Genomic DNA, 16,879 nt, shown 5'->3' on the forward strand with positions numbered 1-16,879 from the left:
CCAATCCTTAGAACGGGGGGGAAAGGGGTCAACCCATTTACGACAAATTTCTCGTCTAGCCAAAAGTATTAATACAAACAACAGGTGCTCCTGATGTGCTGACAATTTTTGATAATTCATACCCTGTTCACTGACCCCAAACACCACCATAGAAAGATCCAATTTTACGTTCACATTAAATATTATCTTTAAAGTGTTTCCTATCTCCTCCCAATATTCCCACAACTTTGAACATTGCCAAAACATGTGTATATCGTTTGCCTTATCGTCACCACACCTCGGACAGTTTTTCTGAGTTTTCCCGATAGCTGTTAATCTGGCCGGCGTCCAGTAAACCCTATGAAGTGTGAACAAATGGTTTTTCTTCAACTCTGCCGGGCTGGTCGTGAACCACAATTCTGAGCAGGACCTATTCCATAAAGATTTCACATCTAGAGTTGGAAAGATCCCCCCCCACTTCGACAAGGGAAGGGATGTCCCATCCCTTGTTGCTTCCAACAGAGCATGGTACCACAGAGCAACTTCCTTATTAATGATTTTCTGGTTTAATTTCCCTTCCCATATATTCCTTCCTATTTCTCCTATTTGTTGCGATTTAACCCAACTAGCTATCTGAAGATACTTGAATTTGGAGACTGTGCCTCCAGTCCCTTCATAAAGTGTCGACCAGCTTAACAGTTCTGGTCCTTCCATTATCTGGCCCCATCTTACAATCCCACTCACTCTCAAAGGAATTGATAATTTATCAGTGAGGCATTCAGAAGTGCCAGGTGAATCCCAAATGGGGGAAGAGCTGCAAAAATAGGGTATCTCTAGCACCTTCCGAAAGTGCATCCAAATGTTGCATGCATGTCTGAGTGTCTTCAAGCGTACCTTCTTGAAGTACTTAGGATGGCCGAATTTATATAGAAAATGATCTGCTTTTTCCTCGAGGTGTGCCGTTAAGGCTTTCCACGCCGGATCATATTCTGACTTCTTATTCAATAGGTTTCTAATGTTTTTTAATTGAAATGCCAGATAATACTTGAAGAAATCTGGAGACGCAATGCCCCCCCACTCTTTTTTTTTACTCATCTTTTTCCACGAGATCCTTACTCCTTTAGAGGCCCATACAAACGAGGATAAATCCCCCTGTAGTTTTTTAAACCAGCAGTTCTTAAACTCTAGTGGAATAGTGTTGAATAAAAAGGTGAATTTTGGGAGAATACACATCTTCAAAATGTTGGATCTTCCAATTATGGAAAGAGGGAGAGCGGCCCACGTCTTTAGCAATTTTTTGGTTTCTCTGTATGTTATGTTAAAATTTAGTTTAGGTACCTCATTTAGATCATTTGTTAATCGTATACCCAAATATCTGATCTCTTGTTTGACTAAAGGAGAAGCATAAGTCAAATTCCAACACATTATTTCTGTCTTTTCTGTGTTTACGCTGTAACCAGAAAGTTTACCAAATTGCTCCATCAAAGTATTGAACGCTAGTAGGGTAGAACTAACATCCTTGGTGTATAGCATAAGATCATCCGCATATAATGCTACTTTTTTTTTCCCAGTCCCCACTTTGAAATGGAGTAATTTCCTTACTTAACCTAAGAGAAATTGCCAGAGGCTCAATATATAAGTTAAAAAGCAAGGGAGACAATGGACATCCCTGTCGCGTACCCCGCCAAATCCTAAATTCTTGTGATAACTGGCCGTTGACCAGAATTCTCGCTGAGGGGCATCTATACAATTCCCTGACTGTCCTAACAAAAGGAAATCCCAAGCCTCCTTTTTCCAGCACTAACCTCAAAAAAGACCAATTGACCCGATCGAAGGCCTTTGCTGCGTCAAAAGTCAGGATCGCCAGAGGGGTCTTTTCTTGTTCCGCCAGATCTATTGCAGCAAATAACTCATGTGATACATCCTGGAGATACCTCCCTTTCATAAAACCCTTTTGATCCGTATGAATCAGATTGCCTATGGCACTCCCTAATCTCCTGGCTAAAATCCCTGTATAAAGTTTGTAGTCGGCATTCAACAGGGAGATGGGTCTGTAAGATGCACAAGACATTGGGTCCTTACCTGGCTTTAAAACTAGACAAATTATAGCCTCTCTCCAGGATTTAGGCGTCTGAGCCCCCTCAACCAGCATAGAATTAAATAATTCTAATAAAAAAGGACTAATAACTTCCCCCAAGACCTTGTACAATTCATTAGGTAGATTGTCTGGACCAGCGGCCTTTCCTTTTTTTAACGCTTTTATGCCTTCAATAAGCTCAGCCTCATTTATTTTACAATTTAATAGGGTCTTTTCAGAATCTTCTAGAGCTGGAAGGTGTAGTTTTTCTAGAAAATCACTAATCGACTCGTCTGAATTAACCAGGCTTTCTGAGTATACGTCTTGGAAAAAAGATACAAATGCCCCCTCAATCTCTTCTTGCTCCACACAAATCGTATTGTCCGATTTGACTGCTGAAATATATCTTTTAGAGAGGTCTGACTTAACCTTCCATGCTAGTAGCTTACTGCAACCTTCTCCATATTCATGGTGAGCATATCGGCTAGCTTCCCATTTTAACTTACTGCGATTTTCCAAAAAAGCCTCTAGCTTAGTCCGAACATTAACCTCTTGACATATCAAGTCCTCTAATAAATTGACCTTCTCTTCTGCTCGTGCTTTATGGATTGCAGCTTGCAAGGTTTTTAGAGATAATTCCATATCTCCCAATTTCTCTTTTTCTTCACGATGTTTGTATATTGCCAGGCTCATAAGCCTCCCTCTAATATAAGCCTTAAAGGCGTCCCAAACACACCATAAACTTGCCGTACCTTGGTTCAAAAGAAAGAAATCTCTTGTGTCTTTTTTTTAATGCTTCTACTATAGAGTCGTCTAATAGTATAGCGCGATTAATTATACATCTAATACCTTTATTTACGACCCTGATATCCAAGTGTAATTTTACAGCTGAATGATCTGAGAGGTGAGCTGGATTGTGGGCTACCTTTCTGACCTCTGGGCATAAACTTTTATGTATTAAAAAAAAATCTATTCTAGATCTATGCCCATATTTTTTATTGTAAAATGTATATCTGTCTCCTTCGCCTCCTCTGCAGTGCCATATGTCTACCAATCCTAAATCTTGCATGGCTTGTTTCACCTGTGCCCTCATTTTAGGAGAGTTATCCGTACCTCGAGGGGTTGACTTATCGTGTACAGGGTCTAACAAAATGTTGAAGTCTCCGCCTAGTACCACTGGATATCTAGCTAGAAGTAAAATATTGAATAACTCTTGAAATGGTGTGGGATCATCTAGGTTAGGTCCATAATAGCCTGCCACCGTGACCCAATAACCACATACGCACAGTTCTACCACTACCCATCTCCCTCTAGGGTCAACTTGCACCGATCCTATCCTAAGCTTTATGGATTTTTTGATGAGAACTGCCACGCCTTTTATCACACTAGTTTGGGAGGAGCATACGCTAAGTGAAACCCAATTCAACCGTTTAACCCAGGTCTCCCACTCTGTTTGTTGGAGATGAGTTTCTTGCAATATGATAATCTCCTCTTCCGCCAATCTTAAATATTCAAAAATCTTCCTCCTCCTGCTTACCACTCTTAAACCATTCACATTCCAAGAAAGTCCTCATATGTTGTTTACCTAGGAGGGGGGTGCGCTGTGCTTATGACGTTTTCCTTTTCTCCTGACAGATATGTCTAAGTATGGGAATTTAAGATTGAAATTTCTTTCTTGGAATGTGGGCATAGTCAATGTTGTCAGAGGGATAGGTCCCAGGTATCGGGTGGCATGGTCCACCAAGACCAGGGTAAACCTGTTGCCCATGGCTGTCTTGGGATCCAGAGGCCCCACAATGTCAATGTACACCTGCTGAAAAGGGTGCTCACAAGAGGGAATGGTTCAAGGGGAGGCTTGCACTTCTTCCCAGATTTGCTACTCACCTGGTAAATTTGACACATCCTGCAGAACGCATCTGAGTTTTTCCTCATTTGGAGCCAGTAAAAGTTGGTGACAAGCCTGTGAAAGGTCTTGTCCTGCCCCAAATGACCTGCCAGTGCCACCTCATGAGCCAGACCCAGTAGAAAGGCTCTGAAACACCGGGGTACTACCAGCACACAGGCTGCCCCAGGCTCAGCAACCGTAGGCTTACTATACAGGAGATAATTGTCCCAGTTAATCAAGTGAGATCCAAAGGCATCACCAGCTGCCTGGGCTTTGGCCTGCTTCCGAAGTCCCTCAGGATTGCGCAGAACTCCTCCCTGGTGGGGCCTCCTTCCCGCTGCCAGTGGGTCAGCTCGGGTAGGCTCCCCAGTTTGGCCACTTCTTCCCCTGTAAGGTCTGGGGCATCCCCCTCGGGTTCAGCCTCCTCCCGGACTGTGGGAATCTCAGAAATGGGTTTCCACACCCCTTGCCTTTCCCCTTCCCCCTCCTGGCAGGCACCAGGGCCACTGTTTCAGGTTCCAGGTCCTTTTGATCATCCTCTCTGACAGCCATGGACCGTGTGGTCATGCATGCCCACTCTGGCAATCCTAGCATCTCAAAGTACAATCTGAGCTCCACTTCTTTCTGGGCGGTATGCTCCAGGTCATTCCCTAGCAGACAGTCAGCAAGCATGAATGGACTCACAGCTACCCTCGAGGAACCTGAGACCCCCCATTCAAAGGGAACCTGAGCCACCAGCTGACGCTCACTGTTGTCTACTGCTACAACCTGGTGGACCACAATAGGGATTACCTGCTCCTCAGACACCAGATGATGATGGACAGTTGTCATACTGACTCCTGTGTCTCCCAGAGGCTCCACCCACCTCCCATTGATTGTCACCCATTGCCTGTACTTTTTAGTGTTGTCCGGCATGAGAGTTCTCTGGACCACCTCACCCTCACCCAGGGAGACTAGGGTCAGCTCAGCTAACTCCCCACCACTAACTGGGGCCAACTCCTCCCCAAGCGCTACACTCGCCACCCCTAGTGTCTGCCCACTGGTAGAGGGCTGTGCCCAGTTGGGGTAATTGTAACTCCCCCCGGAAATTCCCTTCCTGGTTACAGGTGAAACACTTTAGGGGTCCCTTCCCTGCAGGCTTACCTGAAGGTCTGATCAGCAGTGGTAAAGTGCCCAGAGTCCTAAAGCTAGCAAAAACTAAATTCAGCACAGGATCCAAAACAGGAATTCAGAAGCCGAAAGACAGGGGAAAACATGCCAAGGGCTGACAGGTCTAACAGGAGCTGTCCCGCCACCCCTGCTAAACAAATCAATTGTGTTTTTAGTGCCCGGTAAAATGGTTGATTCAGCGGGATGGGCATGTTCAAATAGATGTATAACAGTTTAGGCAGAAGCGCCATTTTCATTAGGATGACATGGCCTGCTAACAACAGCGGGAGAGAAACCCAGCAAGTAATTTAAGTAGTGAGTGCACAAAGGACAGTGCCAAAATTGGAGCATATTACTCCTTCCTGTTCCGGGAGGCCCTGATCCCTATCTCCAGATACTTAAGTTCTGCCGGGCACCACTGCAGAGGAAAGTCTGGGGTGAAAGGTATCGTGGTCTGTGTGAGTGGAAAGAGCTGCGATTTCGCCCATTTGATTTGAATGCCTGACAAGCTGCCGAACTTGACAAACTCCCTCAAGATACCATTCAGGCTCAGATGCGGTACTCGAATTAAGTGGGCTAGATCATCAGCGTAAAGAGAAATTAACAGGCGCGTTGACTAGGGTAGTGCAGAGCATAGTCGCAGTAGTGCTGCATCAATTTGGGGGCCAGTGACTCAACCGCCAAAGCAAAAAGTAATGGTGATAATGGGCAGACCTGTGGATTGCGCCGTTAAAATGCACCCTGGGGATGGGGTGAGAATAGAGGAGGGCAATCCAGGACAAAAAGGTATGGGGTAATCCCATTCTGCAGAAAATCGCCTGCTGGTAGTCCTATTCGAGAGAGTCAAACTTCCTTTTATCTGTAGGCATTAAAGGAACACTTTGTGCTGATGTGATGTGGCATTTCATGCCGGGTGGTAGAGAGCAGCATAGACTCTGTTGTTGTGGTTTTGTCTTTTTAGGTTGTCCTGTAAAGGTGCCATTAAAATTCTAGAAAGTCCAGATTATCATAGACAGGACTAGTGTAATTATTTTTGCTGCAGATGATGGCGATGCAAGATTTATCAGGAGCATATCTTTGGAATATGAAGTACAACTCAATATTAAACAAAACTCCCAAATTCCGGACTTTCTCTCTGTGGAAGTGTGTCCAGTGATTCTGACTAGGCCAGGTGAAGAGGGATGCGGTTTCTAGGACCAATAGGTAGGTTCTCAGCCAGTCAATCGTATATCTGAGCTGAGATGTTTGGTAGTAGCATAACAAATAAGGCATTGCCAACCCACCCCTATGCTTGGAGCTTACAAGCATTTCTGGAGAGTCTTGGTCTCTCGCCCTCCAAAATGTAAGCCAAACGGGCCCCCTGCAAACATGCAAAGTCATGCCTCACAACTGAGAGCTGCAGTGCCTGGAACACAGTCATGTTGGTTGCATCTGTCGATGGCATGGTTCCTCCAGCCTACCAAGGTTGGCTGTCTGGTGCACACTGTGTCTAACCACAGATTCCTCACCAACCTCCCACTTCCCCATTCTGTGCAACGACCTCCCTGTTCTGTGGAGCCACCTCTTTTTAACATCTCGGTGCTCGGTAGACTGGATCCAATTATTTTTAAGGCTCTACATATAAGGGTGCAGAAATGGAAAAGACAAGGAACTGATGTCTGCCTCAGGGGTGGTGCTTAATTTCCTCTCTGCTCCTTCTTTTACAGGCAATGTGGATTGAGCGTGGTGCCACACATTGCCACCTAGTGGGGCGTGGCAGCAGTACTGTGAAAAGTGCTCCGGATGTTTTTTGGCACCTGGGGAGTATTCTATGGTGAAGAATCTGCAGTTAGAGTGTGCACCTGAATGAGTATTCCCTACGGTAAGTATCTTGTTAATCATTGTATTTCTGTCTCTCCCTCTTTGACTGAGGCTTCACAAAACCTTGCTCTGCTCTGGCAGTCTCCATCTTGTAAGCCTCCTTTTCTTCCCATTCACACTGGTACCTGCTGCTTTGCACATTCAAAAAATAGTTAAAGAACTGTTTCTTAAAAATAACCTTTATAGTTTGTTTGCACACTTAAGTGGTTGATTCTATCTATCAGTATTAGGATGGTTATTAAAATATTTACAGGACATACACTCAAAGCCTCAATAATGACTGAGACAGACCGTCTTTTAACGCTTACAGGATCCCTCTAGCCAGTATCATCTGCTCTCACTATATCATTGTTATCTGCTGCGCTGACAATCGGCTCATTTTGTACCACACGGACCCGGGTCAAGTTCAGTGCTTGCATGACTGAAATCGCCACTGGATGAAGACCAGCTATCTGAAGCTGAGCACCGGCAAGACTGAAATTGTGATATTCAGGAAGAGAACTTCTCTGTGGTACTTAGCTTGGTGGCCAGCAGAGCCAGGACCTGCACCCACTCCCACCACCCACAGCAAGAGCCTCAGGATTGTCATCAACAGCAAAGTTGACATGACTGCCCGAATGAATGCAGTCACTGCCTCATGGTACCATACTGTGAAGATGCTGAGTAAGATTTTCCAAAGTCTCCCAACACACACTGTAGTCACAAGCAAGGTGGACTACGTGAGCACCATGCATGCCTGGATCAACAAAAAAACTCCCCAGAAGAAAATGAATTGAATTAAAAATTACGTTTGGCTCGGATTGCCCGTGTGAGTGTAACCTAACCTCCTGTGGCCCTGCCGAATAAGTTGAGAAAAAACAGTACCTGCCTCTGAGTGTATCTGAAGCATGCATCTCGCCTCACAGAAAGACGGGGCGCGCTGGTGGCTCATTTGTGCTAAGCAGTGCTACAAGTGCACCTAACAGATGCATTGAGATGTGAGGTAGCGTAGACTGTTGCACACATCACCGCTGAATGGTCCATTATGGCTGCTGCCCCGTCCCTTGGTCTGCTTCCTAGGGGCTACCAGATTTTGAAAAGAAAAAACTGGGACAGGTTAGACATAAAAGTAGGACTAAAGCCTGTAGTCTCACTTTTATATCTGTCCTGTCCTGTAAAAGAGTATGTGTGTGTGTATACACACACAGACACACAGGAGCAGGCAGCAGAAGTATTTAAGACTCTAGAGGTGCATGTGAAAGGAGAGCATACCTTTCACTCCTGATTTACAGGTTTACCCGACCTTTGTCCCAAAAACCGGGACATTTATTTCAAATTAACAAAAGCGTCAGCAGGTTGACCTGACCCTTGCCCCAAAAACCGGGACATTTATGGAAAATGAAAAAAATGCTGGTACACGGGAACAGTCCACTGAAAACCGGGACTGTCCAGGGAGGTCTGGTCACCCTACCTAGGGCCGGCTTTAGGGTGGTCAGAGCGGTGCAGCCTCACCCGATGCTGACCTGAATTGGTTGGGCGCTGACCTCCGGGGGGGGGGGTACTGTGTTTAGCAATAACTTAGAAAATAGCAATTTAAAAGCACCTGCTGAAAAGTTCCTTTTGAGTCCAGCCTTCAGGAAGCAATTAAAATGTCAAGATACCTCTTGTGATTAATGTTCCTGCTAGGGAGAGATGGCAGTTTTGTCTAGCAGCAGCTTTGACTGTCCATAAAGTAGCTTAGAGGATTAATATGCCTCCTGCAAAGAACAGAACTATATTTTATGTGAATAGCTGAGTGGATTAGTAAAGCCAGCCTTTACAAGCGCTTTAAAACAAATGAATGTATGTGAAAGGGGGGCTATGGAGAGACGAGGGGCACATTTACCGGGTGGTAGTGAGGGAATCCGAGGAGATGGTCATGGGGTGGTGGGGCAACAAAAAAGACTGTGGCACAGGGCGCCACCAGCGCTAAAGCCGGCCCTGCCTGCGGTGCCTTCATGTGCTTGTCACTGCTGCCCGCCCGTGAACGAGCCCCCCGCTGCTCTTCCACCCCCACTCCCCTCCAATGGAACAGGGCACTCGTGCGGGTGAGAGCTGGCATTCTCTCGGCCTGCATGCCTCCCCCCTTTCTTCGATGTGCCGTATAATTTACCTGGCGATGTGATGTCATCTGTGCTGTGGGGAGCGCGTGAAACGAGGAGTCGGAGGACCCGCTGGGACCCCAAATCCTACTTAATATTAGCAGCCGAAACCGGGTGGATTCCCCTAGCAGTGCTTCTGTGTTTGGGAGTCCGTTATGCGGTGTGTGGCATTACCAGGGTTTCTTGTTATTTATTGGACAGTATTCCAGCTCCTCAGTCCTATTAGTATGGGCTGGCCTGGTGAATTTATTAGGAGGTAAACATAGAATTACTTATCGATAATCTCATTATCCCAGTTCTTGTCCTCGTCTCACTGTTTTCTGCCTTCAGATAGGGTTCACCTCCATTCTGGTGTGATTGTGTCTCAGAAGGCGCCTAGACTGAGTCAGCCCTTGGTAATACTGTGGGAGGGAGGACTGTTTTCCTTTCTTGGGGTGTCGACACCTCAAGCAGGGCGTATTTGTCGGAGATAAATAATTAAAGTAATGAGATTAGTCGTTAATAATTAAAAACACGTTGGAAGATGGGGCGGCCTGCAGGGGCCGTGGGAACCCCTGCTGAACCTTACAAAGGGCACAGCCTGCCCCAGTGCCTGCTGTGTTTTTATTTTCAGCAGGAAAACCTTGAACACTATCTCTCCTGTCTCCGTCTCGACGGTTTGGGGTGTAGTTGTGTTTTTCTTGTAACGCAGCTCCGCTGTCCTCTGAGGTTGTTGCAGTGATATGCAGCCCTTGACTATCGGCTCAGCGGCCGACTTGCTCCAGTACTTTGTTGCAAGTAGTCTGCAAACGGATCAAACTCGCACCCAGCGGAGATGGCATCGACCTGTCCCAGCCCACCTTCCGGCCACCCTGCTGCAGCCTCGAAGCGCTTCTCTGATATCCTAGGAAAGATCCGGGAGACCCACTGCAGCTGGTAGGCGCTCGGGGTGGGAGTATTTTCTTCACAGTCCCTGCACAGGGCACACGACAGTTACATTAGGCAAGAACTACACGGTCATTAAAGCTGTTGGCCGCAGACACTAGCAGCAAGTGAGGGCCGCAGACACTAGCAGCAAGTGAGGGCCTGTGAGGGCACAGACCCTGGCAGCAAGTGAGGGCCTGTGAGGGCACAGACACTGGCAGCAAGTGAGGGCCTGTGAGGGCCGCAGACACAAGCAGCAAGTGAGGACCTGTGAGGGCCACAGACACAAGCAGCAAGTGAGGGCCTGTGAGGGCACAGACACTGGCAGCAAGTGAGGGCCTGTGAGGGCACAGACACTGGCAGCAAGTGAGGGCCTGTGAGGACACAGACGCTAGCAGCATGTGAGGGCCTGTGAGGGCACACTAGCAGCAAGTGAAGGCCTGTGAGGGCACACTAGCAGCAAGTGAAGGCCTGTGAGGGCACACTGGCAGCAAGTGAGGGCCTGTGAGGGCACAGACACTGGCAGCAAGTGAGGGCCTGTGAGGGCACAGACACTGGCAGCAAGTGAGGGCCTTTGATGGCACAGACACTAGCAGCATGTGAGGGCCTGTGAGGGCACAGACACTGGCAGCAAGTGAGGGCCTGTGAGGGCACAGACACTGGCAGCAAGTGAGGGCCTGTGAGGGCACAGACACTGGCAGCAAGTGAGGGCCTTTGAGGACACTGGCAGCAAGTAAGGGCCTGTGAGGACACAGACACTAGCAGCAAGTGAGGGCCTGTGAGGGCACAGACACTGGCAGCAAGTGGGGGCCTGTGAGGGCACAGACACTGGCAGCAAGTAAGGGCCTGTGAGGACACAGACACTAGCAGCATGTGAGGGCCGCAGACACTAGCAGCAAGTGAGGGCCTGTGAGGGCCGCAGACACTGGTAGCAAGTAACACTATTTTGAGGAGAAAATGTTTCTTAGCCAGACATGTTCTACCTGAATCAGTTTCCCAAGGGTAAAAATTCTGCAAAATTCCCTCTAATGTGAACCTGCAAAACAAATCGCATATTTGAGGGAAAAAAAACCTCAAGGCTACGTTAGCCTAAAACAGTCGCTCAGGTCTAAGAAACACAGATGTGATGTGCAAGAATGCTCGCTATTGATACTCAGTTCCACGACCAACCAGTATTACTAGTTCAGTGGGTTGCTACTCTTAGGGCTGATGCTTAGAGCACACCAGTATAGCCTCACTAGGAATGGTGTTCCAGGTAGTGTTTCTACAGCCTCGCTAAATGCACTTCCACGTTAGACACAGACAACAGATAACCACGATGAAAGCAGATTGTTTTGCTAATCTGATCGTTTACAACCAGTCTTTAGAACCAGGGTCCCAATACACCTATTTAGGGGATTTAAGTCACTACTGTTCATCTGCTAATGGACATGTAAAGGTCCAGGCGGCTAAAGCTGCAACGGTACCTAATGGGCTACTTCAACTGTTTTAGTTCAATAGGCACAACATTGACGCATTCTTAAAAGTCTGTCCTGCCAAGATTCCAGGGATTTTACAATAGGTCTTTGAATTTTATAAAACTGCTGATTACCATATCTTATCACAGATTGAAAACTCAATTTGGAACCTTTACCTGAAGAGTATGAAAGGTTGCTCAGTGGAAACAATAAGGTTAGAGCTCAGTGTGGTTGACTTATTATCCCGGGGACGTGGAGAAATAATTCCTTTGCTTTTTCCTCAGTACCAAGTGATCCACTATCCTTAAGGCGTCTTGTTTAGATAGATTGCCTGCGCCACTATACAGACCCCCCCTTTGCCATGCTGTCAAAATGCTGCTTCTATTTTATCAATTTAACTTGATTCGTTTGGCTAAGAAATGCCTAAGAGACTATTCAGGAAATGTTTACAAAAAACGATCAAATTTAAAAGTCAATCGCTGCCAGAGGATTAAAAGTCTGGGATGACTTTGTACATGTCTGCCTAATCACAGTGTGTTATTTTACATATATATTTATTAATTTTACATATATACTTATCGTTTTTAAAACAAGAGGGTTACAGATAGTGGATATCTTCTGGTCCAGTCCTTTATCTTCTCCTGCAAGGAGATGTAATTTTTGTTCTTGCCCTACCAAGGATTTGAATCATGTAATCTTTTTCAGCCCTGGAGCGGCTGCAAATCACAACTCCCCTCTTGGATAAAATCTAGATTTTAACTTGGTCAGATGCGGTGGTTTTGCTTTATCTCCCACACAAGAACACTCGTGATTTAGTTAAGTCAAAATGTTTTTTCTTCTAGCTGTTGAACCAATGTAAGGTTTCTGGAACTTGGCATTTATCTTCAGTATGACAAAGGGCTATGTGTTTCCGGTTCTGGCTGGACATGATTTTGTGAACATTTTTAGTCTTCAGAATTATAGCACGGAGTGGCGAAATTGGTAGAATCACTGTTTTTTTGTTCAAACAATTGTTATGCTCAGAAGCATAGGAAAGAACTGTTACATAGTAGAAAGTATATGCACACTACAGATTGAGGCATAGCACAGCATACAGGTCTGCTGGTAAGCATTAATAGGGTGAGCAAGATGTAGTATGCTGGTAGGAGTTAAAAGTAATAGGAGAGGTGACTTCTGGGTTGCCAGCATTGTGGAGTAGGAGTAAATGTAGGGGGACCCAGCTGGGGGACCCAGTGGTGGCGGAGAGCAAAGCAAAAGCACCTAATGTGGGGCAGGAATTTAAATTCCTGAGGGTGCAGGAAGTTGGGGCAGAGAAGAAGAAAAAAAAGATAGATTAGAAAGAGAGGGAATACAGGGGTGGGGATGGAGAAGAGGGGAAAGTCCGCTGGTGTGTGGTGAAGGCAAGTGAATGTAAATCCACAAGGCTTTAGGAAGGTGGACATGATTGACACACTAGTGTTTGGGGTTTATGGAGAGTGAACGTGATTGGCGCACTGGTATTCAGGGGCAACGGGGGATCCACTTTTTAAAGATATAGGTGGAGTGTATTCCATAGGCCACATGTGCGTGTGCTGTTGTGTACTTTTTTATACATAATATTGTCTTCGCTTGTGGGGGCATATAAAATGTTCCACCGTTTCTTGAAGGGCATTTCTGTGGAACTACATTTGTTCCTAGAGCAGCATAAGGTCGAGTAGAAGCTATTTATGCTTGGATAGGGTGATGTTAGGATGGTGTGCCACAAGGCCAAGTGTCGAGGTCAGAAGGGTTGGAGTGAATTGGATTTTAAAGATGTCTTGAATAGTTTGTTGCATTTTGGGCCTTAGCGGTTGGACCAATTTACATGTGAGGAACACATGTTCAAGCCAACCGAGGGATTCCCCACAGCACCAGCATTTGTCTGATTGGAGGATCCCTAGTTTGTGTAGCCTGGATGGAGTCCAACAGGATTTATGTATCAACCAAAATCCGGATTGTGCGATTAATAGTTTATAGATGTGTGTTGCGATATTGGTAGAATCACTGTGACCCTGCTGCTGTTTAAACCTGGTAGTTGGCATTCCTCATTGAAGGTGATAGCCAACATCATTGCCAGACTGGTGTTTCCTCTCCCAGTGCCATACCCCCAATCACTGGTGGCACAGGCCTCCTGCAATGAGGTGCTGAGAGGCCGCTGCTGGTAGTAGACATGAGTTTGGTTTTCATTGCAGCACAAGAAGGAGAAGGCCCCAGAAAGTCGGGGCACCCCAAACCCACACGACTCAGATGGGGGTTGACACATGCTTGAGAAGGAAACAGTCTCACTGGACTAACCTTTGTAGCTGATTTGGTGAACTAACGAGCACAATCAATGATTTTTTGTGATCCTGAAGCTGCTGGAAAAGGATGAATTGGTCAAGCAGACAGGAGTTTGGTTAGTCTTTCAAGACCCTTCACTCCCAAAATTGGTGCTGAAGCTTACTTGTAAGCAGAACAAGTTTTATTCTCTCCACCAACTCAGCTGGCTAGATAGCGCTCCCAAACCAACAGTGACATTCCTAGACAGGTCACTGTTCCCCAGGATACTGTGACATATACGATATTCTACCCAGTCAATCCACCCCAAATAATTGTACTGATAAATCTGGGAAAAACCACAACAATTTTCTACCCTATAAAGCTGGAGTGAGTTCTGAGTATAAGACCAGCAGAGATTGGGTGATGGTGACTCAACAAAAGTATTTTGCTGTATATGTGCATACAATTTGAGTGACGGTGAGGCTTTGAGAACATTATTCTTTAATCTCTTGTTCACAACATTTATGCTGAAATGAAGAGGATACAGTGATGGTGGAAGACTGCACTATCATACACTCTTTAACTGTTACTGGCATTTACTTGGTTTCGGTTTATTTACTTTAGCTAGATTTAAGCTACATCACCTTCATTTGGGTTGATGGAGAGTGGAGTAGGGGTGGTGTGCATTGTTTGGGGATCTTGATATAGTTAATCGTGAAACTGTAGAGCACGTTCCCAACTTCTTTATAGACATTGTGAGCCAAAGTACGAATAAACTTGTCCCATAGGCATGGAGCCCAGAGATTGCTTACTTGGAATGTGAATGGCCTGGTAGACCAAATAAAAAGGCGCAGAGGGTGGGTATTGAGATGCTCCTTAAAATGGTTCCACTGCAAGAAACACATTTGAGCGGCCGGCAATGCAGTATGTATTGTGGATTCACTAGGGTTAGCAATATTGCTTATAAAATCCTCCTCCTTTCTACTGGCCTAATTATAGATGGACACACAATGTCCTATGCTGGGATTTCTAGGTTGTGGGAAGAAAATCATTACAATCTCAGAATAGCTTACTCCAATTTTGCAACATGTGGTCTTGGAAAGGCTTTCTGTCTTAGTTCTGAAGTTGCAAGGAACCGCGATCTTTGGTGGACACTTAAGTTGTGTTTTAAAGGAGGGGTAGTTTCTCTTCTACTGTTGGAGCTTGGAGCACTCACTCTCTGGCCCGGAAATCTGTATTTGCCTTGTGTCTAGTAAACATACAGAAGATTTTCTTGGTTTTTAAAATGTTTTGATTTCTTCCTTTTGACATAACATTATAATGCAAGGCATACGGTATATTAACATACATATGCATAAAAGGCAGTGTGGTATAAGAAGTTTGGAGGCCTATTTCAGAACGTCCAATGTACTTGGGCATATAACACGTTTCGAAGCAACTACAAGATATAAAATGTGCGTAACACATACCTTGCATCTATTACTAGGGTATGAGCAAGAAACAAGAAACTTAGCAGGGACTAGGCCCAATTATATTCAACAAAAAGGTAGACCAAGCTTCAAAAACATTTCCGTATAGTCATGAAGCATACAATAAGGCATGCGAGCATAGTATTCTTTGCAAGTTATACCAATAGATGAATGAAAGGTAGCCGCCTGCCAGTAGAAGCCACAATGTTACATGGGTAGGATGACCAGCAAGAGGGTTGCAGGTTGGGTGAGACAGTGATGAGCAAAAGATGCTATAAAGTGAGGGAGTGGATAATCTAGTCGATATGCCTCTAATGGCCTGTCAAAGGCGGGAGTGTATCACCTTTAACTTGTGAGTGAAAGTCATGCAGGAGTGCTTCCCACACCTAAGACAAAGGAAAAATGGAAGGATTTGGCCCTAAAGTCCCCATACATTTCTTGGTGAAAACCAACAGATTTGTTAGTGATGCAGTCTTTAACCCCCACTAGTTTGTGTGGCCTTTGGGTTTCTTGCTTTCTCAGCTCCTTGCTTTCTGCTTTACCACATGTCACTAATGATTGCCTTTAGGTGGATATGCGTGGGGCGCATTAGCTTTCCAGTTCCATGTTAAAGCACGCTTCACAAGTATTGAAGCAAGATCGAGAAACTTAGCTGTGATTTTGTTCCAGTTGATTCTTTTAAATGCCCCCAATGCAGATGTTTTTCTGTTATTAGAGCCAGCACACCTTGTGATCTGTGTAATCCATATGGTGACCACGACCCAAACGTGAGATAAAAATGGGCACCACTCTATCATATGTAACAGGTCAGCACTATCTGAATTGCAGCGTGGGCAACAGATGTTTGCCCCTGGAGAAAAATCATTAATTTTGGCTGGAGAAGGTACTCCCTTTGAAGTATGTAAAACTGAATAAGTTTAAAAATTGCATTCCAGGAAACTTTCACCAGGCAACAGTATTCTACCCCATTCTTCACGATCCTCTATGTTTGAGTACTTACTTTCCAGCCCAAACTATTAAGAGGAGAGAGCATTTCGCAAAAGGCATAGCTGACGATCCTCCCCTTTTTATGTTGATTTAATCAGTTTTTGCTGGACATATGGCAGGATGAAGCTTGACACTTAAGAGCTTCTGGATTAGGAGAAAGTGGATTTCTTATCTGATATTACAGAGAACTACTTCAAGAACATGGGCACAGTCCAGTCCATTGTTATTGTGTCAAAAACATATAAAATGGTCCTGAAGGGGTCAATCTTTCTCTAAAAAGGTAGATAACAAAAGGGCCAGAGCACAAAAGACCAATGAATATTCAACTTTAGTGATGACAACATGCTGGTGTACGGTTTTTGGCTTTTAGAGCCACAGGAATGTGCGTAGTGTTTGCCACAATTATGTGGTATTACTTGAGATGGACCCAATGGGCTTAAAACGGAAGGATTTGGCACAAAATACCCCATACATTTCTTGGTGAAAACCAACAAATTTGTTGGTGATGCAGTCTTCAACTCCTACTAGAACAGGATTTGGCCAGTGCCTGTGTTCAATGTGCTTGAAATGTGCAACTTGCCAGTATATTTCCAAGGGATTCCGTGAGGGATAAACCCTACGCACACAACTATGGTACTTGTTGTAAAATCCATTGTTCATTTATGCATTAATTCGTCCATCTGTTGTTGCTTTCCTACAGTGTTGAGTGTAATAAA

At 45.3% G+C, this 16,879-nt stretch overlaps 1 protein-coding gene across 3 annotated transcripts in view; it reads left to right on the forward strand.

Moving 5' to 3' along the window:
- SLC35F2 (solute carrier family 35 member F2) overlaps positions 1-16,879 on the forward strand; it is a 336,025-nt gene that overhangs the window by 98,479 nt on the left and 220,667 nt on the right. Inside the window, exon 1 of one of the 3 annotated variants that reach the window (XM_069202330.1) lies at positions 9,723-9,985. The exons of the other annotated variants lie outside the window; for them this stretch is intronic. Coding sequence (XP_069058431.1) covers positions 9,885-9,985 — 101 coding nt within the window. The 5' untranslated portion in view covers positions 9,723-9,884. Of the gene's footprint in view, positions 1-9,722; positions 9,986-16,879 lie in introns of those variants that run through there. 3 annotated transcript variants of the gene reach the window in all.

The sequence above is a fragment of the Pleurodeles waltl genome, chromosome 8, assembly GCF_031143425.1.
Source record: "Pleurodeles waltl isolate 20211129_DDA chromosome 8, aPleWal1.hap1.20221129, whole genome shotgun sequence".
NCBI lineage: Eukaryota > Metazoa > Chordata > Amphibia > Caudata > Salamandridae > Pleurodeles > Pleurodeles waltl.